The sequence below is a fragment of the Mauremys reevesii genome, linkage group 10 (assembly GCF_016161935.1).
Source record: "Mauremys reevesii isolate NIE-2019 linkage group 10, ASM1616193v1, whole genome shotgun sequence".
Classification (NCBI taxonomy): Eukaryota; Metazoa; Chordata; order Testudines; family Geoemydidae; genus Mauremys; species Mauremys reevesii.
This window is the reverse complement of record NC_052632.1, coordinates 653,440-680,070: the sequence shown is the minus strand read 5'-3', so window position 1 is coordinate 680,070 and position 26,631 is coordinate 653,440. Positions and strand designations below refer to the sequence as shown.

At 47.5% G+C, this 26,631-nt stretch overlaps 1 protein-coding gene across 11 annotated transcripts in view; it reads left to right on the top strand.

The window, feature by feature from the left end:
• Nucleotides 1-12,910: 12,910 nt before the first annotated feature.
• The window catches only part of PPIP5K1 (diphosphoinositol pentakisphosphate kinase 1), a 137,326-nt gene continuing 123,605 nt past the window's right edge, over nucleotides 12,911-26,631 (top strand). For 8 of the 11 annotated variants that reach the window (XM_039490936.1, XM_039490935.1, XM_039490931.1 and 5 more), the window contains exons 1-7: nucleotides 12,911-13,019; nucleotides 17,556-17,703; nucleotides 18,068-18,242; nucleotides 21,068-21,263; nucleotides 21,344-21,434; nucleotides 23,867-23,952; nucleotides 24,446-24,600. In XM_039490936.1, the coding sequence (XP_039346870.1) occupies nucleotides 18,096-18,242; nucleotides 21,068-21,263; nucleotides 21,344-21,434; nucleotides 23,867-23,952; nucleotides 24,446-24,600 (675 nt within the window). In that variant the 5' untranslated portion in view covers nucleotides 12,911-13,019; nucleotides 17,556-17,703; nucleotides 18,068-18,095. The other 3 variants (XM_039490928.1, XM_039490929.1, XM_039490930.1) reach the window with 3 other exon arrangements.

Genomic DNA, 26,631 nt, shown 5'->3' with positions numbered 1-26,631 from the left:
CTCCCGCTCGCTCCCCTGTCCCCCGCCACAGCCCCTCCCGCTCCCCTGCCCCCAGCCACAGCCCCTCCCCTGCTCCCCTGCTGCCCCTGCCCCCCCGCCCCTGGGGCCTCCCAGCTCGCTCCCCTGTCCCCGCCACAGCCCCTCCCCGCTCCCCCCGCTCCTCCTGCCCCCGCCACAGCCCCTCCCCGCTCCCCCGCTCCCCCTGCCCCCGCCACAGCCCCTCCCCGCTCCCCCGCTCCCCCTGCCCCCGCCACAGCCCCTCCCCGCTCCCCTGCCCCCTCGTTTTTACCTTGCCCCTCCAGTGTCCCCCCCCCAGTGTTGCCCTCCCGATGCTTAGGACAGGAGCCGTGCGCCCCCCCCCCCCCCGCCATGCAGCGCCGGGATGTTCGCGGTCCCGGTCTCTCGGGGCAGGGCCGGGGGCCGCCTGGGGGCTCGGCGCTTTGCGGCGCTTCCCTGGGGCAGGCGCCTGGGTCAGCACCCGGGCTGTGGACAGCGCAGCAGGGCGGGCTCGGGAGCTGAGAGCGGCTGGGCGAGGCGGGCCCGGGGCTGCGGGGATGGGCTGCGGGGGGCGACACTGGGCGAGCCCCGTGGCCCCTGTGGTCCGCGCCCGCCCGGCGGGAAGCTCCAGGGCTCGGTCCTGCCGCTGCTGCTCCTGCTTTGCGCGCGGGGGGCCGAGCCAGGGGCCCGCTGTCCCCGGGAGCAGCGCCAGGGCTGCCGGAGTCTGTGCTCCGGGGGCGGGGCCGGAGCAAAGTCCAAAGGCAGAAGGGAGCTAATAAAACACACCTAGAAACCGGCTTTCCAGCCGCGCCCTGGGCAAGCCCTGCCGGGGTGCCAGACTGGCCGCTCCCCTGGCACCAGGAGGCCCGGCCATCCGATCCCCTCCCCTGCACTCCCGGGGGGCTCAGTATTATCTAAACCACCCCTGAGGGGGGTTTGTCTAACCTGCTCTTAAAAATCTCCCATGAGAGAGATTCCACAACCTCCCTGAGCAATTTATTCCAGGGCTTAACCACCCTGACAGGGAGTTTTTCCTAGTGTCCAACCTGATCCGCCCCTGCTGCAATTTAAACCCATTGCTTCTTGTCCTACCCTCAGAGGCTAAGGAGGACAAATGTACTTGAAAACTTATCATGTCCCCTCTCAGTCTTCTCTTCTCCAGACTAAACAAAGTCAATGTTTTCCATCTTCCCTCAGAGGTCATGTTTTCTAGACCTTTAATCATTTTTGTTGCTCTTCTCTGGCCTTTCCCCAATTTGTCCCCATCTTTCCTAAAATGTGGTGCCCAAAACAAGCTGAGTCCTAATCAGTGCGCACTAGAGCGGAAGAATGACTTCTCCTGTACTGTTTACAACACTGCTGCTAATACATCCCAGAAGGATGTTGGCTTTTTTTGCAACAGCGTTACACTGTTGACTCATATTTAGTCTGTGATCCACTATGACCCTCAGATCCCTTTCCACAGGACTCCTTCCTAGGCAGCCATTTCTCTTACCTTTTCTGGGCTCCATTGGCAGCATCATAAGCAGCTGTGAAGTTTTCCTAGAGGCAGGACTCCCATTGCTTCCAGCCATGCAGTTGCCCTGGCAATTTTCTCTGTTTCTGAGTCTATCGCTGCTTATTGACCTGTGAAAATGTTGTGGGGCCTTGGCACTTCTAAAAAATGGGCTCAGTGTGTCGTGAGTTGCACACACAAAAAATGGAGGCACTCAGCAATACAGGTGCCTTACTGCAATGACATTTGCCCTCTGAATGTGCTGCCTGCCACTGCAGAGCTCCAGAGAGAGCTCACATGCCTTAGCCCCCCCAGGACAGACTGCACTGCAGTGAGCCATGTGGAGAGGATGCTTATGCCCCTCTGCCCCCACATTGTAGAGCCCTGAGGCTGTTCTGTGGAGCTCCCTGGGACCCGGTCAGCTCTCGGTGGCTCAAGGAACAGGGAGCTTACAGCCAGATTTGTGTTCCACACTCCTAGCTGTGCCAGGCACCAAGTCTCTTTCTACTCCTGTGCAGCAGTCCCAACCCCTGCAGCAACAGCAACTGTCTTCTTTGTGCTCCCCACCCAGTTGCTAGCAGTGGGGCCATTTTCCCCTGAAGGGCACAGCATCACCAAGGAGCCTAGGAAATGAGGGAGGCGGGAGGGGATGGGGTCAAGCCAAGGTGATGAGTGGAAAAAGTGGAGGAAGAAACAAGATGGGAGACCTCGGCCCTGGCTACTTGGGCAAGGAGGCTGCAGGGGTGGGAGGCAGATTTTTCCTGATACTGCTCACTTTGCAATTTGCACAAAGCAAATTCAGAGGGGAAAAAGGGTGTAACAGGTTTAACCAGGAGGGTAATTAACAATTGGAACAATTTCCCAAGGGTTGTGGTGGACTCACCATTACGGACTATTTTAAAATCAAAATTGGATGTTTTTTTGTTTTAAATCTATGATCTGGTTCAAAGGGAATTATTTTGGGGCAGGTCTCTGGCCCGTGCTATATGGGAGGTCAGCCTATATGATCACAATGGCCCCTTTGGGTCTTGGAGTCTGTGAATCCATGTAGAGGGCAGAGCAGAGATGACTGTTCTTATGGGAACACGGGGAGACTGTGCTTCAGGAGGCTCAGTCTCTCCTGGGGCTGGTTAGTGTGCATGGAGATTGCACACACTGTACACCCATTAGAATGGCATACGGTTCTCCCCAGAGCACTGGCCCCCTTCACAGGCAGCGCAGGTCTCACACCTTTCCTACCCCTTCCCACTCTTTTCTGGGTGATTTGCTCCCAAGAGGGAGCCAGGATTTAGCCGTGTCTTGTCACAAGGCTGGGACTAGGGGAAAATAGGTATGAAACAGCCAAGAAGACTGGGAGCCCACTGGGGCAGGGACTCTCTTTCACTGTATTTGTGCAGTATTTAGCACAGTAGGTTCTCCTGATGGTGACTGGGACCTCTAGGTGCCATTGTAATCAAATAATAATTAACAAGATGTGTGCTTGTCTTTTCCTCTACAGTTCATTTCTGGCTTTCCTTTTCAGACTGCAAGCGCCATGTAAGCTTGTTAATGGAGCCTCTACCTGGCACACTCAGCCTCCTGCGTCTCTTTTCCAACCCCGTGGGTGTAAGGTGTGCCATGCTGCTGGCCAGTTGGATAATGGAATGAATTCTTTATTTCACATGTCACCTCTGTCTCTTACAGAAAAGGTGGGGGCCACCTGGTTCATCACACTCCCTCTTACTTGTCCAGTTATCTTTGTGTGATAAGCAAAATAATTAATTCCTCTTATGGAGCTACTTTATCATCAGGCTGAGTAATATTGCAACACTCTTATTTCTCCTGAGTTCTCCTCTGCTTGCTCTCTCTCTGCTACACACATACCCTCCTGTCTGGCTCTCACCCTGCCTCATAGGGGGTCACACCTACCCCTCTGTCACTGTAAGCCTCATCCCCTTCTCCCCTGAGACCTGAGCTGCAGGTCTTCCTCTCTGGGGTCCCCATCTGCGACACACCGTTCAGAAATAACATCCCCTTTCTCTGATTGGATTGAAAATGCACAATGGGGGTAAGAGAGAGCAGAACTTCAGGCTATGAGTGGCATTAGTTACTGTAATTAATTGAAGTCAGCACTGAGACAGAACCGTGTCTGTCTTTGCTGTGTTCCAGGGACCTTGGCTCTCTGTGCCTAGGTTCCTCTATTTGCATTTCTTGATAAACCGCTGCTCTAAGGTGTGTCTGAGCCATGTTTACCTGTTGGCAGGTGTATGTAGGTGGTTGCTGTCACGTAGTTACAATGACCTTTGGCACTAAGTGCAAGTGTGTGGCAGGAGCTGAATGCTGCCAACTTGGCTTGGCCTTAATGAGAAGCTCAGCATGGAGGAGAGAGAAAATCTGGATTTACTAGTTAGTTTGGTGACTGCCTCTGGCTACTAACTTCCGCTAATGCCCTTCTCTCTACTGTTACCTTGGCCTCCCTCCTCCCACTGAGTCTGTTTCCTCACCTGTTACATACAGGGCCAGCTCTAGATTTTTTGCCACCCCAAGCTCTGAGAGCACAACTGCCCAAACCAAAACTGCCCCTGGAATTGTGCTGCCCCAAACACGTGCTTGATTTGCTGGTGCCTAGAGCCGGTCCTGGCTGCATATTGTCTAAACCCTTGGCTGTGAGCTCTGGGGCAGTGGTTGTCTCTTAGCCCTGTGGTAGGTCTCTTTATTTGGAGTATTTTATGCATATTGAAAGGATCATGAACACTATTTAACAGTTAATAAAGAGGTTGCCAACTGTATTACATTTGTTAATAGAAACCAAGATTCTGTCGTATTAACTCAGTTTTATTAGGTGAGTTGTACTTCCAGAGTCACCTGGAAAATACCAACATTGACAATTGCTTGGTATAGCTAATTCTGAGACAAACTTGGCAGACCAGGGCAATATTGTATGGTATGGATACCAACCATGAGCCATAACTACTCTCTTGGTGGCTTTATTGTCAAATACATCAAAAATTAATGTTAACTTATTTCTGAAGCTTATTGTCAGCATTTTACATCCAGAAATTCTGGGACGAGTAGCATTCCTTTTGTGCCCGATCCTACCCCCCTGAGGTTAAGGTGAGCTTTACCATAGTGCCTTAGAACAGTGGGCCAAACTATGGGCTGAGCCTCCCAAGGGGGAACGGGAATGTGTCCAGGGAGGTGCAAGTTGTGTGTTCCTCTTTCTTTTTGGAAGAACTCTGGCTGTCAGCCCTGGGTGGCTGGGCTCCTGCAGAAGGGCTGTGCACATCCAGGAGGTGGGGACAGCTGGAGGCCCGCCACTCTGGGGCTGACAACCAGTGCCCCGCTGCCCCAGACGAGGGTTCTCCTCCTCCCTTTGTTGTACAGACAAAACTACACAGGATCTTTTCAGGGGGCAAGACAAAGATGCCACATTTATTATGATAACAATCTGATTTATGACCAATAACTAATATCTTAATCCTTATACACACACATTATACCTAATACCTATACACACACACACACACACACACTCATCAGAAGCAGCTGCTGCATAGTTACCAGTCCTGAAGATAGCTTAAGTTCATGGCTTGATTTTGCAGCTTGGGTTCGTAGCTTGTGGCGGCTAACTGGCCAGGAAAGCCGGGCACAAGGACGAGCTGGGTCTCTGTTGGGCCTGCACCGATGCCCTTCCATGTTGGCAGCAGAATGTTACCCTCCAAAGACTTCCATCTCATCCATCCTTTTTGTAGGCTTGAGTTTGAATCCAGAGTCTATAGGTCTTGCTGTGTCACGCTGCCTCTGGGTTTGGTGATTGATCGCCCATCAATTGTAGGTGTGACATTCAGCCTGGGACCTGGCTTTGATCTTCCTTCTATTGCACCTTTTCTGTTTAGGGTGGACTCTTCTTACTCTGTTAGGACTCTTGTCTGCATCTTCAGCCGGTGGGGTTTGAACTCTATTTCATCAGGACAGGCTGGGGCTGGAGGTTGATTCCATCATTCATACATGCCTCATTCACACATCTAAACGAAACTAATAAGATTACAGCAAGGTTTGCAAAACTGAAGGTTTGAGGAAGCTTTTATAAAATGGAGTGAGTGTTTTAAAATGGGGTTTGAATTACAATATGGCAAACAGTGAACAGAAGTTACAATATAGACAAGTGTAGTGAATGGTGAACAGAAGTTACATTAATAAAGTGAACAATTAAAAACAATTTCATTTATCAGTTCTACACCTTCCTTCATGTCAGGGTTCCTTCCCCACTCTGAACTCGGGGGTACAGATGTGGGGACCCACATGAAAGACCCCCTAAGCTTATTTTTACCAGCTTAGGTTAAAAACTTTCCCAAGGCACAAATTCCACCTTGTCCTTGAACAGTATGCTACCACCATCAAGTGATTTAGACAAAGAATCAGGGAAAGGACCACTTGGAGTCCTATTCCCCCAAAATATTCCCCCAAGCCCTACACCCCCTTTCCTGGGGAAGGCTTGAGAATAATATCCTCACCAACTGGTTCAGGTGAACACAGCCCCAAACGCTTGGCTCTTAAGAACAATGAAAAATCAATCAGGTTCTTAAAAGAAGAATTTATTTAAAAAAAGATAAAAGAATCACCTCTGTAAAATCAGGATGGAAGATAACTTTACAGGGTAACAAAAAGATTCAAAACACAGAGGATTTCCCCTCCAGGCAAAACTTAAAAGTTACAAAAACAGGGATAAACCTCCCTCTTAGCACAGGGAAAATGCACACGCTACAACAAAAGATAATCTAACACATTTCCTTACTATTTCTGCAATATTAGATGCTAAATTCAGATAAGGCTTAGGGAGATGTATTTTCCCTGCCCTGGTTCCTTGCTGACTCCAAGAGAACAAAGGAATACAAAAAAACAAAAACCTTCCCCCACAGATCTGAAAGTATCTTCTCCCCTTATTAGTCCTTTTGGTCCGGTGCCAGCCAGGTTAGCTGAGCTTCTTAACCCTCTACAGGTAAGGAGGGATTTTATGCTACCCTTAGCTGTATGTTTATGACACCCCGTCAATCCCTCACTGGGAGACGGTGAGGCTGTGGCTGTCAGCCTCGGGGTGGCAGGAGCGCAGAAGAAAGGATGGCAATGAGACGCTAAGTCTGCTGTGAAAAGTGATGACAAATATCACCTTCCACCTTGCCTTCCTTACGTCTGTGTTGCTGCTGGTGTGGCTCTGCCTTCAGAGCTGGGTGCCTGGTCAGCAGCCACTGCTCTCTGCTCTGCCTCAGAGCTGGCTGTCGGTATATGTACTTGGTGAGTGGGGAGGGGAAGGGAGAGGGGGAAGGCATGTAAACAACTGCAGACACAAAGAAGGGGGGCCCAAGCAAATAAGTTTGAGAACCATTGCCTTAGAATATATACGGTATGCAGACAGTATGTATAGAGAGAGTTTGTGTATATAAGTCAGTGCAGTGCAGACTATTGCACATAGGAATTGTTATGCCATGCATAGCTGGGGAGTTACAATAAGAAAGGCAGCCTGTCTTGAGGTGAGGACATCAAGAGATAAAGAATCCACAACTTTCACTGGAAGCTTGTTTCAAAAGTTAAACACCCTCACTGTTGAAAATCTGTACCTAATTGTAATTTGAATTTGTCTGGCTTCAGCTTCCAGCCATAAGTTCTTGCTATGCCTTTCTTCACTAGGTCAAAGAGACCTTTAAGATTTGGTGTTTTCTCCTTGTGAAGATACTCATATACCCTAAACAAATCACTTCTCAATCTTCTTTTTGATAAGCTAAGCAGACCGAGTTTCTTCAGTTACTCATTGTAAAGCATTTTTTTTCCAGCCCCTAAATATTTTTGTGGCCCTTCTCTGCACCCTCTCCGATTTTTAATAGCCTTTTAAAAGTGTGCACACCAGAACTGCATGCAGTGTTGCAGTATTGGTCTCACCAATATCATATAGAGGTACAATCAACTCCCTACTCCTATTCACTATCCCCCGTCCCTTGATTGTACAGCCAAGGATTGCACTATCTGTTTTTGCCACTGCATCACATTGGGAGCTCATTCTCAGCTGCTGGTCCATTATGACCCCTAAATACTTCTCAGAGTCACTGCTTTCCAGGATACAGTCCCCCATTCTGTAGGTACAGTAGGCATTTTCTGTACCTTACCTTTGGCTGTATTCAAACACATTTGATTTGCATAGGAGCAGCTTACCAAGCAATCCAAGTTTGCTCTATATGACTATCCTATCCCCACTGTTTACCAATCCACCAAACTTTGTGGTATCCACATTTTTTCAGCAATGATTTTATATTTATTTCCAGATCATTGATAAAAATGTTGACTATCACAGAACCTAAAATGGATCCTCACAGAACCCCACTTGAAACACCCCATTCAATGATGATTTCCCATTGACAACTAATTTATTGAGATCTGTCAGCCAGTTGTTAATCCATTTTACATGTGCTTTATTGATATTGTATTGTGTAAGTTTTTGAGAGAATGTTGTGTGATACTAAGTCAAATGCCTTACCAAAGCCTAAGTATATATGTCAACACAGTTAGCTTTGTCACCCAAATTTGTAATCTGATCAAAGAATTAAACTACGTTCATTTGACAAGAACTGTTTACCTTTGTTGATTGAATCCTGTATAAATTTTTCAGTTATTTTGCCTGAGACCAATGGCATGCTAACTGGCAACCTAAGTCATCCTGCTTGTCCTTGTTGAATATTGGCACAACATTACCAATCTTCCAGCCTCCTGGAATTCCCCAGTATTTCCTGATGTATTAAAAATTCACATAAATGGGCCAGAGATTGCTTCCATCAACTCTATTATGACTCTTGGGTGTAAGTTATCTAGCTGAATGTAAGACCTTGGTTTGCTTAGTCAGAAATTTAATTACCTGTTTTTACTGCAGATGGAGGATTTCTATGCAATTCTGACTAACAATCAAACATGTCCAAAGACTCTTTATTTTCCCAAACTTTGCTCCACCTTAACTACAAGACTCAAATGCACATACTCTAAAAACCCTAATATGAAGAGATGGGGCATACTGAAGTCTTAGAATTCCTGAGATGTGTTGCTATTTGAGCAGTGATTGCCTTCTGAGTTCTGAGAGTACAGAACCTCCCTGGGTACAGTCAGCAGGGCAACATATTGACAAATCTTTAGTGAGCCAGAATTCTTCATGATTTCAAAAGTGCTCCCGTATTTAGTTTGCTCTGTGCTGTCCCCTCTTGTAAAGCTAAAATGATTTTGCCTGGGTATGATGTGTGGAAGCCACACAATATTTATTTGTTTATATTGTGAGCATCACTGAGGAAGCAAGAGAAAGACCAAGGACAGGCCCATTACTCAATGCGGGGGGAAAAATAGTAACAGAAAATGTGGAAATGGCAGAGGTGCTTAATGACTTATTTGTTTCAGTTTTCACCAAGAAGATTGGTGGCGACTGGATGTCTGACATAGTGAATGTTAGTGAAAATGAGGTAGGCTCAGAGGCTAAAATAGGAAAAGAAGAAGTTAAAAATTACTTAGACAAGTTAGATGTCTTCATGTCACCAAGGTTGGATGAAATGCATTCTAGAATACTCAAGGAGCTGACTGAGGAGATATTGGAGCCATTAGCAATTATCTTTGAAAAGTCATGGAAGACGGGAGAGATTCCAGAAGACTGGAAAAGGGCAACTATAGTGCCAATCTATAAAAAGGGAAATAAGGACAACCCAGGGAATTACAGACCAGTCAGCTTAACTTCTGTACCTGGAAAGATAATGGAGCAAATAATTAAGCAATCAATTTGCAAACATCTAGAAGATAATAAGGTGATAAATAACAGTCAGCATGGATTTGTCAAGAACAAATCGTGACAAACCAACCTGATAGCTTTTTTGACAGGGTAATAAGCCTTGTGGATGGGGGGAAGTGTTAGAAGTGGTATATCTTGACTTTAGTAAAGCTTTTGATACTGTCTGACCTTCTCATAAACAAACTAGGGAAATGCAACCTAGATGGAACTACTATAAGGTGTGTGCAAAACTGGTTGGAAAACCGTTCCCAGAGAGTAGTTATCAGTGGTTCACAGTCATGCTGGAAGGGCATAATAAGTGGGGTTCTGCAGGGATAAATTCTGGATCCAGTTCTGTTCAACATCTTTATCAATGATTTAGATAATGGCATAGAGAGTACACTTATAAAGTTTGTGGACGATACCAAGCTGGGAGGGGTTGCAAGTGCTTTGGAGGATAGGATTAAAATTCAAAATGATCTGGACAAGCTGGAGAAATGGTCTGAAGTAAATAGGATGAAATTCAGTAAAGACAAAGTTCTCCACTTAGGAAGGAAAAATTAGTTGCACACATACACAATGGGAAATGACTGCCTAGGAAGGAGTACTGCAGAAAGAGATCTGGGGGTCATAGTGGACCATAAGCTCAATGTGAATCAACAGTGTAACACTGTTGCAAAAAAAGCAAACATCATTCTGGGATATATTAGCAGGAGTGTTGTAAGCAAGACATGGGAAGTAATTCTTCTGTTCTACTCTGCACCGATTAGGCCTCAACTGGAGTATTGTGTTCAGTTCTGGGTGCCACATTTCACAAAAGATGTGGACAAATTGGAGGAAGTCCAGAGAAGAGCAACAAAAACGATTAAAGGTCTAGAAAATATGACCGTTGAGGGAAGATTGAAAAAATTGGGTTTGTTTAGTCTGGAAAAGAGGAGACTGAGAGGGGACATGACAACATTTTTCAAGTACGTGAAAGGTTGTTACAAGGAGGAGGGAGAAAAATTGTTCTCCTTAACCTCTGAGGGTAGGACAAGAAACAATGGATTTAAATTTCAGCCAGGGGGGTTTAGGCTGGAGATTAGGAAAAACTTCCTAACTGTCAGGGTGGTTAAGCACTGGAATAAATTGCCTAGGGAGGTTGTGGAATTTACCTCATGGGAGATTTTAAGAGCAGGTTAGAAAAACATCTGTCAGGAATGATCTAGATAATACTTAGACCTGCCATGAGTGCAGGGAACTGGACTAGATGACCTCTCGAGGTCCCTTCCAGTCCTATGATTCTATGACAGGGGTAGACAACCTATGGCAGGCGTGCCAAAGGCGGCACGCAAGCTGATTTTCAGTGGCACTCACACTGCCCGGGTCCTGGCCACCAGTCCGGGGGGGCTCTGCATTTTAATTTTATTTTAAATGAAGCTTCTTAAACATTTTAAAAACCGTATTTACTTTACATACAACAATAGTTTAGTTATATATTATAGGCTCATAGAAAGAGACCTTCTAAAAATGTTAAAATGTATTACTGGCACACGAAACCTTAAATCAGAGTAAATAAATGAAGATGGCACAGCATTTCTGAAAGATTGCCAACCCCTGTTCTATGATGTATCTAGGCATAAAAACCAAGATTTATGGCTCAATTCACTCAGCCCTCTAGTGGTAGAAAGTAGTCTTGAGAAGGATCGCAGAAGCATAGTGAACATACAACCCTCTCATCGAGGGAGGAGGGAATCAGAGCCAATGAGCACCACACAAAAAATAGGTTTCAGAGTAGCAGCCGTGTTAGTCTGTATCCGCAAAAAGAACAGGAGTACTTGTGGCACCTTAGAGACTAACAAATTTATTTCAGCATAAGCTTTCGTGAGCTACAGCTCACTTCTTCGGATGCATAGAATGGAACACACAGACAGGAGATATTTATACATACAGAGAACATGAAAAAGTGGAAGTATGCCTACCAACAGGAAGAGTCTAATCAATTTAGATGAGCTATCATCAGCAGGAGAAAAAAAACTTTTGAAGTGATAATTGAGATGACCCATAGAAGGTGTGAGGAGAACTTAACATAGGGAAATAGATTCAATTAGTGTAATGACCCAACCATTCCCAGTTTCTGTTTAAACCTAAAATAATTGTATCTAATTTGCATATTAATTCGAGTTCAGCAGTCTCTCTTTGGAGTCTGCAAAAAGAACAGGAGTACTTGTGGCACCTTAAAGACTAACAAATTTATTGTAGCATGAGCTTTCGTGAGCTACAGCTCACTTGCATCCGAAGAAGTGAGCTGTAGCTCACGAAAGCTCATGCTACAATAAATTTGTTAGTCTTTAAGGTGCCACAAGTACTCCTGTTCTTTTTGCGGATACAGACTAACACGGCTGCTACTCTGAAACCTGTCTTTGGAGACTGTTTTTGAAGTTTTTTTGTTGCAAAATTGCCACCTTCAAGTCTGTCCCTGAGTGGGTTAGAGAGGTTGAAGTGTTCTCCCACTGGTTTTTGAATGTTATGATTCCTGTTGGCCTGGCTAAACAAGGGAAAGCACACTTCCTAGGTAGCTTAATCTGATTGCAACTTTAAAACACACACACACACACATATATGTTTGCAATCAACAGAAAAGGATGTATGGTCTTACATCAGGAAAACAATATTAAGAAAAGTTTGGTATGACAAACTTCGCCCTTGTAATAAATTTGTTAAGATAAAGACAGTAGCCACTACAAATTGTTCACACACAAGACAAAAGTTATTTTAATGCAATTATATATTTGTATTTTTTAGAATAAATGTATACTAATATTATTAATCACATGATGTCAGTGCTTGTTTTTATTGTTAGATATCAGCCTGTTGCTAGATACCTTGTGACTAGCATCAGCTATTTGGAGACAGAAGGATTGTCACTTCCGGTCACTTTTAGCTTTACATCTGTGAAAGGCGGCTTTCTGTGTGTAGCCCCTCAGTTGGTAGGAGTTTATTTCAGTACTGTTATGTATAAGCTGCAGCATACTAAGATACTCTAACATCTCAGGACCAAGATAGGTGCCATAGGAAAACAGTTCAGCATTAGGGGTCAATTTTTTCCCTTGTCAGGGGTACAGTGTTTTGTACCCTCAAATCTCTACTGGACTTTTCTCCTGTCCAGGGGCAGCTCTAGGGATTTTGCCTAGGGCACGCCTGCGGGAGGTCCTCCGAAGCCACGGGACCAGCGGACCCTCCGCAGGCAAGCCGCCAGAGGCAGACTGCCTGCCGCCCTCGTGGCGCCGGCAGAGCGCCCCCCACGGCTTGCCGCCCCAAGCACGCGCTTGGCGTGCTGGGGCCTGGGGCCTCCCCTGCTCCTGTCCACCCAGAAGGTCCCCTCTCCAGGTGAGGGATGGGTGGGCGGGGTCTGAGGTGCCCCCTCTCCAGGTGAGGGATGGGTGGGCGGGGTCTGAGGCGCCCCCTCTCCAGGTGAGGAATGGGTGGGCGGGGTCTGAGGTGGCCCTTTCTGGTGGGGGATGGGTGGGCGGGGTCTGAAGCGGCCCAACTCCAGGTGCGAGATGGGTGGGCGGGGTCTGAGGTGGCCCTTTCTGGTGGGGGATGGGCCGGGGGCTGAGGCGACGCCACAGGTCTCCTCACAGCTCCCTCCCTGCACAACCAGCCTAATCCTCCTTCATGCCCCGCCCCCACCTCTGCTCATTGGCTGTATGTGACAGTAAACACGCTGCGATTGGCTAGCAATGGTTGGCGGGTTAGGTTGCGCCCAGAGGGTGGCAGGTGAGTGCGCGGAAATGGCTGCGCTCCGCGATTTAAACCAGTAACGGAGCGGGGTCAGTCCCGGCGCGGTCGGTCGGTCCCGGGACGGGTGTTTGGGCCGGGGCCGGGCGGGGGGTCGGTCCCAGGACGGGTGTATGGGGCGGGGTGAGGAGGGGGTCGGGACCGGGGCCCCGGGGGGCAGGGCGGGGTCGGGCCCGGGGCCCCAGGGCCCGGGGTGACGGGCCAGGGCGGGGTCAGTCCCAGTTCGGTGTAGCCGGGCGGGGGAGAGGGCCGGGGCCGGGGCCGGGGCCGGGGTCGGTCCAGGGCCATCGCTGCTGCGTGTGGCGGGAGGGTGCAGTTTTGGCGGGGCTGAGGGGTGATGTCTGGGGCGGGGGTGCGGTGACTCCGGGGGCCCAGCTCGCTCTCAGACACTAGCGACCGCCCCTGGCATGTGGGTCAGAGTGTCCTCCACCTCGGCCAGAGGCTGGGGGAGCGGGTCACCCTGCTCCCTGCTGGCTGTGCCCCTCAGTGCTGGCCTCTGGCCACCTCTGCTCCCTTCTCTCCTTTCCTGGCCAAACGCTGCTGGCTTTGGCCCCTGCTCGCTGCCTCTGCATCTCACCAGCTCTGGCCAGTTTGGGGAGCCAGGAGGTGCTCACCGAGCTCGGGGCCAGGCTCACGGCTTTATAGGAGGACGCTGTCTATTGTCCACAGCCTGATGGTCACTGCCTGGGTTGCTGCCAAAGCCCTTAGGATTCTTTGAGATGTTGGGGGCAGAGAGAGCTGAGCCTCACACTAGTCTTTCAGGGCTCTCCTCTGAAATAGCAGTCGTTCATCTGTGGGCTGGCCTGCTTTTGAAGGGTATCAGTGCCAAAGACTGCTATAATGGGTTTCTTCTGCTGTCAAAGTCTCTCAAGCATGAAAACAAATTAATAATACACAAGTTTAACAGAGGTTTGAAATTCCATTAAATGTATGACAACTTCTGCTGTGCCACAACACTGCAAACTGCTCCAGTCCTGCTACTCTGGAATCTCTCTGTTAGGTCTTTATTTGACCCTCATGAGGATAACTTAAAATAGTAGGAGAATTGGCCTCTTACTGCAAAGGTTGACACTAGCGGACAGTCCAGAACATACAGTAACTTGAGCCCATCCTCTTCAATCTGTAGACCCTCTTACATTTTCCTGTTCAAATCTTTATTGATATAGACTAATCTTTGAGTGGGATAAGACTTGTGAGGGGTTTGTATGGAGAGAGCCCCTGTTCAAATTTCCAATTGTGGACTTGCGTAGTGTTCTGTGGTTTGGAGTAGGTGTGTTGTGATACGAGGTTGGAGTGCATCACAGAGTGGCAGAAGAGTCAGCCTAACCAAGGTTCAGGCAAACCTGGGTGTTGGTGTGAAGCTGAAGGAGAAATACTTTGCATTTATTTTGGAAGTAGCAATGACCTTCCCTGACAGGTTTTGAGAAGTTGGGTGTGTCCAGGGTCTTCCCCCTGAAGCTATGCCCTTTTTGGAGCACTGTGTGCTGTCTTCTTTGCTGAAAAGATCAGTAAGGTTAGAGACTGAGCCTGCTTCCTACATAGTATGGCTGTGGTGAAGGAAGGGGGCCCTTCCCTCCACTTTGAGTGGCAGGGAGCAGCAGTTTGGGGCCCCTTTAGCTCCCTCTTGGCAGAGAGGAAGGAATGGCAACTAGGGGTGGTGGTTACCCCAGCAGTGAGGGCGTCTCTGTCTGAGGCGAGCAGTGTGTCCAGCCACTCCTTCCTCTTCCACATGGACCTTCTCTAGTCTAGGATTTAAAGGTATGGTATTATCATGTTGGGTAACATTACACTCTTAAATCCTAGTCTAGACAAGGCCACACAGTTCTCTGCTGGAGTGGTGTTGGTGGGGACTCCAAAGCTTTGGGTCATGGAGCTCACTACCCCATTGAGGTGCCTGGAGCAGTTCCCCTCCTGAGCTAATAGAGACTCTGCAGATTCCAGCAGACATCACTGCATCCTACTACTCATTTCACCTTTTTTAGGTTTGTCTTCACAATCATGGGGGCTAGGAATTTGTTTTTAAATGGAAGCTGAGCTGCTGAAGTCATCATGTGACTTCAGGTGCTGGGGTTTTAGGCCTATAATCTATGCCTTGAACTGGCTTTGGTTAGAGCGACACTCTTGTACCAAACAAAAATATCAAGTCAAGGGGCACGAATGCATCTGCTGCCTTTGCTTAGCTGGATTGTGTCTCACGCTAGGGCATGCAGGTGATCTTTCATGGGGGAGAGGGGCTTAGAACCATAACCTGCAAATGGGATCCTTATTAATGAGCTCATTATCAATGCTTCCTTTTGTGGGAATGCCCATTCAACTAATGTTTTATTATTAAGCATTTATATTATGTTAGTGCTTAAAGGCAATGAAGAATGGCCTAGTGTGGATAAGGCACTACCCTGGGAGTCGAGAGACCTGGATTCAATTCCCAGCTCAGTCAGGCGTCCTGTGTGACTCTGGATAAGTAGCTTGCTCTGCCCTGTGTTACAGGGCTGTTGTGAAGATCAAGTCTTCTAATGACTGAGAGGCTTTAGATGCTCTAGTAATGAGGGCTATATAAACACCAAGATAGGAATGCTGCAATCAGGATGTGTGGCCCCAAACAGAGACCATTCCAGTCCTGGAGATTTTACAATCGAGAAGACACACACAGACAAAGCCTTGACAATGGCTATATAATACAAAAGCAATTGCATATGGTGTGCCAAGGTTCCACCTCTGCTAGAGAAAAAGATCTTGAAGCCAAGGATTTATGCCGTTACGCAGTTTCAGGTCTTCATTTTCTGGGAGAGGGTGTCTGATAGAAACTTTCCATGGGGCTGATGTTAGTGTCTGTGTAATGGGTACCCAGTTGCCTTTGCAGACCGGTGGATGAAGTTATCACAGTGTGTAGATCATAATGATGTAAATTTTATCTAAATTAAGTGCAGTGCATTCCCTTAAAAAGTGTCTCTCTCTGACATTTCCCACTGCTGCCTTGTTACTGGTGGAGTATCAGAGGGAGTGCTAATATCCACAGGGCATCATCAGTTTGTCGCCGATACTACTAGATCTAGATGACATGGTGGTAAAACAGCCAGTAGCTGCCTGGGCTCTGCTGGTGCTCCTACTGTAGCTACCATTGGTGGAGCTGTGCTGGTGATGTTAATGCAATTATGAAAGTTTTAGCGGTTGGACTGGGGTGAGGTGTCATGGAGGCTGCATATAACAGTATGGGTGGCACACTCTCTGGGGTTTTGCCTAGGGTGACCAGATGTGAGGAGGAAAATATCGGGACACATTGGGGTGGGGTGTCCACCGGGGAAAGGGGGGGCGGGGAAAACAAGCCGAGTGCTGCTGGCAGAGTGAAATATCGGGACAAACACCTAAATATTGGGACAGTCCCAATTTTATTGGGACATCTGGTCACCCTAGTTTTGCCTGGCCATTGCATAGCAATAGTTATCTACCTAGAGGAGAGCCAACTTGCTGCTGCTGCTGGCTGCTTCTTGTTCTTCTTACTCATTGTTCCCCTTGACCTTAGTGCAGCATTTGACGTGGTGGCCCACTCTCTTCTCTTGAACTCAGCTTTCTGTTGTGCTTCTGTTCCAGCCTCTCTCCCCTCTGTCTCCATAATTATAGTTCCTGTGCATCAAAATCCTTCCTTTATGGGGTTCTTTTAGGTTAAATTCTTGGGCCTTTGCATTCTGTCTACCTGCTCCCTCTCTGTCATCACTTTATAATTCTAAAGAATACCTACTGCTTATACTCAACTGTACCTATCTTCCAGCAGCTTTAATAATTCCACATGTCTTGGCCTGGTAAAGTTATAGTTTCATCTCTTGTGAGCTAAATGTCTGAGCCAATAGTCTGAGTAAGAGAAACCTCTTCAAGTACCAGTCCATTTAGTCTATCACCCATTTGCTTCCATTGCAAATTATAACAAACACAATTATACTATATGGGTGTAAAGCACTCTTTTACTGATTTGAGTCTCCACGCAGGAAGGCTGCACTGAATTAATTAAATTGATTTTGGTTGCTGTGATTTCTCAGTGTAGACGAACCCTGGGTCTCCCAGATAGGAGTCTGCAGAAGTGGAGAGTAGTTGAGTTGTTTCCTGGCCACGGCCCATTTAATGCGTACGGAAGGCTTGTGGCACCGTGGACCACTGCTTTAAAAGTAGTTTCAAGATTGCAGCCAGGCTGAATGGATGAAAATAACAATTATTTAAAGAACAGATGTGTTGGATTTAAAGCTATTTTTAATTGAACTTTTAATAAAATTTGCGTTTAAACTCTGTGTGGAAAAAGTGCCCATATGGGGAGTGCATACAAAGGGTGCCTATTTTTTTGACAGTTGAGCCCTAAGTGACCTACTTATGATCATGCTGTGAACCAAAGCCAGATTTAGATAGCAGGAAAAGTCATGTGATCTAAATATTGCTTCCCATTCTCCTTGAAGTGTCTCAAAATGCTGCTACCCCCACCATGCTAACTTAAGTGCCTCGTGTGATTTGTCCTTTTTTTTTTTTTTCCAGGCCTTCCTGACCAGCGAAGGGATTGAAACTTGGGGATTGGGAAGCAGTCTTCATTCTCTCCTTAGTTCCCCCCCACCCTCTTGATTATCAGCTGGTGTCCTCAGGGGTTGGAGACTGATGTAGCCAGCAGTCTGGACCGTACAGCATTGTAAGGGCTAAGTCTCATCACATCCAACTAATTAATTTTAGCAATGACACCATTCCCCTCCCAACTAGTGCAGATGGATTAATTGCACACTGGAGGTGCATGTTTGAAATGCACTGGATGCTGTGCTCCCCCCGCCCCCTCTCAGGGTGCCTTCCAATATCACTGGCTTCTGTCCCCACCCAGTCTAAAGTCTTCTTCCTCCAGCCCCAGGCACCTTCCACTAGTACTGCTGTTGCATTCCTGGGTTCGTTCATACAGCGTTCGTCCCACCCCACCCACCCTGGGCTCTTTTCAATAGCATCAGCCCTGGCTTGCTCCCCATTGTGGGTTCTTTTTTATCCTGGTTTGTACATGATGATTCCAGAGCGGGATGGTCGGCCACCCAGGCTGTAATGTCGTCCCTGACGACCTCCCATGAGGGCGCAAGCTCCACTCCCAGGTTTTTTGTTGGTACCCGAGATGATGAGACAGACTTTCTGGGATCAAACATGAAGACAGACGAGATCGATTTCTTTGAGGATGATGAGGAGTCAGAGTCGGTAAGTAGGTCCTGGTGCTGTGGAGTGCTTGTGTGTGTCCCGTGTCCAGCTTTCTCCTCGGTTGCTTAGTTTTTACATGTATGGTTACTTTAGAGGTGCCAGGATGTCACAACCTGCAGGCCATACAGACCAGGCAGTGTGCATAGTAGTATGGAAATGTCATGTCTTAGATCCCAATCACTAAGGCTATTATTTTCTTATGGAGATCATGGAAGCCATGGAATCTGTGACTTCCTGAGACCTCCGTGACTTCAGCCCCCAGGGGCTGGGAGCTGCAGGGTCTCCCCGGCAGGGCCCCCCTGCAGCTCCTGGCTGTGGCAGGGGAACCCCGGAGCTACAGGCCACTTTTTTAGTAAAAGTTATGAACAGATCACAGGCTTCCATGAATTTTTCTTTATTGCCCATGACCTGTCCCTGACTTTTACTAAAAATATCCGTGACAAAAATCTTAGCCTTACCCAACACCAAATGCAGCACGATTGTTCCACTGTTCTCAGCACCCAGTACTTGGGCAAATTCTAGGGTTTTCTCTTTCAGGTCCTTTAAATGGTGGTAGCAGTAGGGTGGGCCTGGCAGCTTCACCCTTATATTGGATCACAGATCATCTGCACTCTCATATTACAGGCTGCAGAGAAGAGTAATCTCCTTCTTCTTGTGACTGCTTCCTTTTGCCTCTGTTCGCAACCCCCCTTACTGGCCTCTCTTCTAACCCCCTTTGTAAGCAGGATTAATTCAGAGGCACTACTGTACCTTTTCCTTCCTTTGGAGCTCTATTACCCCTTTATCATTCTTAGTTACTTACTGCACTGAAGCGACAGTGTTTTCTGTGTGGCGCTGGCCAGGGGCCCTCTGAGGGCTTTGCAGGACTTGCGTCTGTAGCTTTATGGGTCTGACCCTTTGGCCTCAGGTGTGTGATATGGGCTGAGCCTCTGAGGGCTAATGCAGACAAGTCTTGTACCATAAATAGAATGGGAGCTATATTCACATGAAGTGTGGTGGTGATGGACTGGATGGGAATAAGGAGAATGTGTTTTCTTATGTGAAAATGATGAAGTAGCTCCCTAGAGATTCCTCTGTGTCTCTTGCTGCTGGAGGGGCGTGTGTCAAGATGTTTCTTGATATCCGGTTTAATGTTTAATAAGGTGGTGTTTGGGGGCATGAGGGATTTGAATCCCCTGGTCCCTCCCCTTGCCATATTGTCCTGGATTGTAGCGTTCAGGTCACTGCTCCATATTTGCCTGGGGCACATAAGATCCTAGATGGAGGTTGCAGAGCATTTCCTATTGTAAATATTTCCTTAAATATGTTGGTGTGAGTCAGTGACCATTACAAAGAGGAGGGAGAAAAATTGTTCTCCTTAACCCCTGAAGATAGGACAAGAAGCAATGGGCTTAAATTGCAGCAAGGGAGGTTTAGGTTGGACATTAGGAAAAACTTCCTAACTGTCAGGGTAGTCAAGCACTGGAATAAATTTCCTAAGGAAGTTGTGGAATCTCCATCATTGGAGATTTTTAAGAGGAGGTTAGATGAACACCTGTCAGGGATGGTCTATATATAATACTTAATCCTGCCATGAATGTGCAGGGGACTAGACTAGATGACCTCTCCAGGTCACTTCCACCCCTGCGATTCTATGAGTCTGTCTCTTCTTCTGGGGCATTTAGCTTATTGTCAAAATCCTTCTAAACTAATAAGATGGTTTCTCTGAAGATCCCATTTGTGCAGGATTCTCACTCCCGGGTCTAAGCTCTTTATTAAGAGACCAGTAGAACAACTCTGACTCTTAATGGTTTTTACCCTTGTGGCCAGTGATAGTGGGAGTAGGTGCTAGCCAAGCCCATGTGTAAATGCTGATCTCTGAAAGTTCCAGTTAGTCCCTACTCTTTCCTTGACTCTGTTGGCAAAGAAGATCCCTACAGGAGTCTGGCCTCATCAACTCTGCTCCAGTCCTTCTAAAAGCAAACTGCCATACCTCATCGGGTAGAAACGTTGGCACAACAAGGGCCGAGCTATTTGAAACAGTCATTCTAGCAGCTGCACTGGCTGTGACTGCTGGAGTCAGGTTTGCAGAGAATTCTCATTCTGACTCCTAGTTTTCATACACTCTTAATCAGAAACATTTGCATTTATCTGAATTCTTCTATATGTGGTGTCTTACCATAGGGGACTTGAAAAGAAAAGGGAGGGGGTGTTTGAGCAAATTTCCTTGTTCTTTTGGCGTTACTGGAGGGGAGTACGGGAGGAAGTTACCCACTGTTTTTAAGAATAAAAAAAAAAATTCTGAGCATTTTTGCATGCACTTCTGCAGATTCAGCCCATGAACTTTGTGGTAAAACTGCTTTTAAAGATGGCAATTCCTAACTGCAGAATGAGTGCTGTGTGGAAGGGAGCATGTGCAAGTCCTCGTGCTTGTCCATGGTCTGTGTTTGCTTGGCCGTGTATGTGCTTGTGTCACCAATGTGTATGCGTGCACATCACCTTTTGCATGTGTATGCAAAGAGGAGATGTTAGAGCCACGTATTAGATCTCTCCTTTTATAAGCTTGTAGTGGTTTAGAGCGTGACTCTGATGCTAGTGTAGGTGTTCAGAGATAGAAGGGAGAATCTTCCGTGTGCTGGAGAATCAGGTATTTTAAGATGCTTTTAATGGTTTCCACCTGCTGAGTTCTTTGTCTCGGGTGGGATCTAAAGAGAAAATGAAGCATGTGTGTGGGTTGGGGGGGAAAGCCCCATGTTTGTTCACGATTGCTGCCTCTATATGCCATTTGCAATTTGAGTTCATTGAACAAGATGGCTCAATATTAAGCTGCCTGCTTCTCCCCTCAGCCTCCAGAACGGCAGATTGTGGTTGGAATCTGTGCCATGACCAAAAAGTCCAAGTCAAAGCCCATGACCCAGATCCTGGAACGTCTGTGCAAGTTTGAGTACATCACAGTGGTGATCATGGGAGAAGATGTCATTCTGAATGAGCCAGTGGAGAACTGGCCTCCTTGTGACTGCCTCATTTCCTTCCACTCTAAAGGTAAAGGTTTGTGGCAGCCCCTGCCCCGCAGGTCTGGCAGTGGGGAACTTGCATTAATAGCACCTTCTGCTGTTTTTCAGGATTCCCTCTGGATAAGGCAGTTGCTTACGCCAAGTTGTGCAATCCTTTTCTGATTAATGACCTTGATATGCAGTATTACATCCAGGACAGGTAGGAGTTCAGTGCCCGGAGAATCTCCTTCCTTCCCCTGTGGGTGAACTACCTGACTGGTTCCTGATCTCCCTCGGAGTGCTGTACAAATGCTCCTGCTGCTTCACCTTCCATGTGCTAGTGGGTACAAGGGATGGAGGGGCCTTGGTTGCCTCTATTTAGCAGGTTTCTGGGAGGTGATCTCATAACTTCCAGGTGGGATGATGTAAGGGGAAGGAATGGACTTACTTTGATTGGAAGCAGGTGTATTTTGAGCTTTCCTGGTTAGTACAGTGTGTGGGAGGGACAGGGTGAAGTACGACAAGGGAGTGAGCTCACAGAATGATTGATGGGAGTGATTAGTGAGGACAGGTCATATCCCAGTGTAGGGAGGCAGGGAGTGACAGCAGCAAGGGCAGGTGAGATTCTGGGGAAGGCGGGGGAACAGCCAACATTTTGTAGCTAAGTGCCAAAAGGGTAGCTCCTAAGTAAGTGCCAGGCCTCCAGGGGGTCTGAGCACTTGCAGCTCCCAGGAACACCAGCTGATTTGTGGGTGCCCAGCTCCTAATGAATTCAGGCTGTATATCTAAATATACAAGAGTCATATATCTAAATATATTAGGAGTCAGAGCTAGGCAGCAAGGTTTGAAAACTTTGGCCTTGGATGTTTAGGGCTAGAGCGTCACACCCAGCCCTCCCCTCCAGATTTGCATGCCTGAAACACTGCCCTGGAGTTGTGTGGCTGGCATGCCCTCAAGTTCAAATGCAAAGAAGGTAGCTATTGGTGTGAAAACCATAGCTTCCCCATTTGGGACCTGTGGATGCAAGGACACGGCTGCTGTTAGGTGTCCCTGACCAGGGTGGAGGTTTCTTGTGGTATGGTCTCTACCACTCTTAGTTGTTGCTGTCCAGTGCTGGAGGGGGTCGAAGGTGGTGTTCTGCTGTCCCTAGGTGTCCAGGTTGGGTGGGTGCAGGTGAGTATGATGGGCACCCAGCTACCACCAGGCTGTGACAAAGTGGGAATCTTTTGTAATATTTTTTAGTTCTGTTTGTGTCTGTTTCCATTATATGCAACATTGTTACCCAGTGGGGTGGAAAAAGACTGTTTGCTCTCAGGGCAGGCTGAGTGACGTAGGTGTGGGTGTTGCCCAGCTGTCTGGGCCTTAGTCTCCATATCATTGGAGCATCTGAGAAGCCAGTGGCAAATCCAGTTGCCAGGACATTAACACCTAGCAAGTAATGACCCAGAGGGATATGAATTTCCCCACCTCTACTTAGGGAAGTTGAACAACAGCTTGAGATCGAAGGACAGGAGAGTTATGAGGTGGGGGATAAGAGCTGGCAACTGGAAGGAGTCAGGGCTCTCACCTGGTCTGATGCAGGAGGTCAGAGTTTGAACCAAGGGGTTCACTGCAGCATGGCTGGGCTTGTGCTGACCAGAATGGAGTGTGCTTTAACCTTCAGTTCTCTATACTACCCTAAGGCCTCCCTATGCTGTGTTCCAATTGATTAATAAACCCTACTGTTTTCACAAAGTTGTGAGTGTCACTACAAATGCTGGGCGAGGTGCATTAATTCCATAAGAGTGTACAAGTCTCCATCAGGAGTCTGAGTTGGATTCGCTGAATGGTGCTTACGGTGGGAAGCAGGGGCTGCAGGCCCAGAGGTCCAGTCTAAGGAGGTGGGGAATCTGCGTGGCTTACCCTGGAGGAAGAGTGAGACGCCTAGGAGATCTGGCACACTGAAGGCATTCCTCCAAGAGACTGGGAGCCATAGTATTAGTCCTGTGGATCCATGACATAGGCATCCTAGTTCAGGGTGGGCAGTGCTTTGCTGCTTACAGGCATCCCAATCAGGGATGGGAGGCAGACATCTCTGGGCAGGTGCATGCAGATGCTTTGCCTCCCTTAGTGTCATGACTGGGGCTTGGGCAGTCAGGCGCAGTGGTCACACAATGTGGCATGCTTAGTGGTTAGAGTAGTGGCTGTTAGAGGCCTGGAATAGCACCAACAGACAGGAACCAGGGGTCAGAGCTGGGGTCAGGAATCCAAGAGCAAGCCGAGAGGCAGGTCCATTGCTACAGCTGGCAAGGGAGTCCACCTTGCTGCATAGGCATTCCTGGAATTCCTCTTGGGCTTCAGTGGGGTGGCTGGACCAATAAGGGACCACAAGGAAATCTGTTGGTCTGGGCTTTCAAGGTGTTACTTCCTGTGGTGTCTGTCTAAATGGTGATGCCTGTGGACCTACCATGGCTGCTGGGTGGTGGCATGAAGGTGCCAGCCATCCTGCAGACCTGGGTTCTGGGTCCCATCCATGCTGAACCTCAAACATAGACCTTGTTGCATTCACTCGACTTAGTGATAAATCTCTTCAAGTTTTATGTCAAGGTCACAGCCATGACCTTTCCGCCTACTGTGTTGGCTGCCACTGACTTCTTGTCCTGTCCCTTGCAGGCGAGAAGTATACCGGATCTTGCAGGAGGAAGGCATAGACTTGCCCCGCTACGCTGTGCTCAATCGAGACCCTGACAAGCCGGATGGTGAGTGTACCCAGGGGGCAGTCGGAGTGACAGATGGCAAGTTCATCTCCCCAGAGAGCTCCGCTTTAGGTGGCTCGGCCTCAGAAGAGTCTGGGAATAGAGCTTGGGTACACAGGGATGCTGATGTTTCTCAACCTCAATTTACAAACAAGCTGGCGTGCCTGGCTGCCTTGTCTGCCCTTGGTTACTAGGGCCTCAGAGGGCCAGCCTGATGCTATTCCCAAGTATCCTATGCAGCACACCCCAAATGCCCAGGCAGCATGGCTGTGATCAGAGCTGACTCCACCAAAGGAGTGCCTCCAAGGATGGTGCTAAAAGGAACTTGCTGCTAAAGATCAGACCTTGGTGGCAAGCCTGAACAGACCTGATTCGCAGTCTATGCTGCTGACCCAGACGTAGGGTAGAGGAGTGAGGTGGGGGGAATGGTGAGCTGGGTCCCCTGAAGCAGGCTTCCCCCCTTTCCTAACCTGCTCCTGCTGTGCTTTATCTACAGAGTGCAACCTAGTGGAGGGAGAGGACCAAGTGGAGGTGAATGGAGCCGTTTTCCCAAAGCCGTTTGTAGAGAAGCCAGTCAGTGCGGAGGATCACAATGTTTATATTTACTATCCAACTTCGGCAGGTGGGGGCAGCCAGAGGCTCTTCCGGAAGGTGAGGGGAACTCCAATTGTCAGTGGCCATTGGCTGTGGGGCAGACACTTCAGTGCGTGCCTGTTGGCAGATAGATAGAACTCCCATGTGCCTCGAGGCCAGAGATGCATCACCGGAAGGAGAGTCCTTGGGTCTGGGAAAGGCTTGTGGGGCCTCCTGGAGGGAGTGGTGGGGGAATATGGTTTCAAGCTGACTGAGATTTTGTTGCTTGTTGTTAAATGCAAACATCTGTTAATGCCGTGTTAAGAACATGTAGTTAAATCACAATGAGTCAGGAATTGCTGAAGAGACCGTTCCAGCAGCAGTGCCTGGCTTATGTGCTCAATCACACCACACACAGCAATAGAACAGCCCAAAAAAAGCCTAGTAGATTTCAAATGAAGGTTGCTCTAGTGCTCATCCCATCAACATGATCACTAGAAGTCATGGATAGTACCAGGTAATGCAGTTTTCATTCAGATGCCTTAGCACCCAAATTTCATGCTGGGTGTATCTATGCTACAGAATTAACTCCAGTAGTCTACACTTGAAAGATTTCCTTGGACGTTAACCTATCACGAGGGAGAGTGTCCATGCTCCAGAGTAACAGCTGAGTGCTGGCGGATCCATGCTGGAGCTCTGCTCTCTCGCGTGGCAGTGCTGGGACTTCTGGAGGCACATCTAAAGGTTTCCTACTCTGCACATCACCAACCCCTCTAGGAATACTGTATCTCACCCTGGTGCGCACTCTGCTCTCCATGTCTGCTGTCACTCTCAAGGCTTTACTTATCTGTTTTGATCCCTTCCCCCATGATTTGTCTGTTTTTGTTTAGCTTGTGCATTCTTTAGGGCGGGGACCAGCTTTTCCTCTAGGTTTTGAATATGCCTAGCACAATACAAATACTAAATTGTCAAACAAAGACTATTTAGTGACAGTTAAAGTTGCATTAGAATATGCTACACCCACCCAAAACCTTCCCCCAACCTATTTCCATGTTGTGAAAGACTTGTGCATTCCTTTCCACTTTTATATTGCCTACAGTGCTGTCAACAGTACAATCCAGCACTCCATATGGCTTTCACTTCTTCTGTAGGGACACAACACAAATGCAGACACCAGCGTATCAAACTCGTACTGTAACTCATTTACTTCTATATCAATAGATCACCACATCTGATTCCCACATTCCATGCAGTGGGGAAGTTATTCTGCCTTAGCAATGTTGAGGGCACTGCTAAAGTTTTGCATTAATGATTTTTTGTTTTTGCATTTCCCTGACTGCCATCTAAATTGGGGGTTTATTGTCTTAGTCAATGATATGGGTAGTGAACTGCATGGGAATTTAAACAGCAGATAGACGAGTTTAGGTTTGAACTCTTGGTCTCTTTTTTTTTTTTTTTTTGCCCTCAGAAGTGAGTGGTGGTGTTCGCATATGACAGATTTGCTGTCAAATTGGCAGGTTTGGCACAGTGCACAAACTTTCACTTATGGGTAAAAAGTTATAAAATGCTCTATAGACAAGAGCGATGATTGTATAGCTGGTATTTTGAGCAATTGGTGCATTAAGAGCAGCAATGTGGCTGGAGTGCTGTAGGTTTCTTGCAAAAGGAGGTACAAAAAAGTGAGACGTGAAAATGCCCAAACAGGTGATTTTTGAACTCTTGTTCTCTCTGTACTGAGTCATTTTTTTTTCTCAAACCACCAGGAAATTCAAATAGCATCAGAATTTACATTCTGTGGATTGTTTTTATCATATCAATACGATTTTTAAAAAGTAGATGTTTAAAGTTTCCATTAAATTGAAAACTTCTGACTTAGCATGAATTATGGAGTTAATACTAGCACCTGCATAACAACAATATGTGGTGGCTATTATCCAATAAGTTATTTTACTGTGTGAGGACAATGTCTTGTTTCAGAAGGTGGAGGAAGATTAGGGGACAGCCACTTTAGATTTGATTCTGACTGACATGGAGGAATTGGAATTGTTTGTGACTGAAGGTTGAAGGCATTTTGGATAAAAGTGATCATGAAATAATAGATTTAATGGT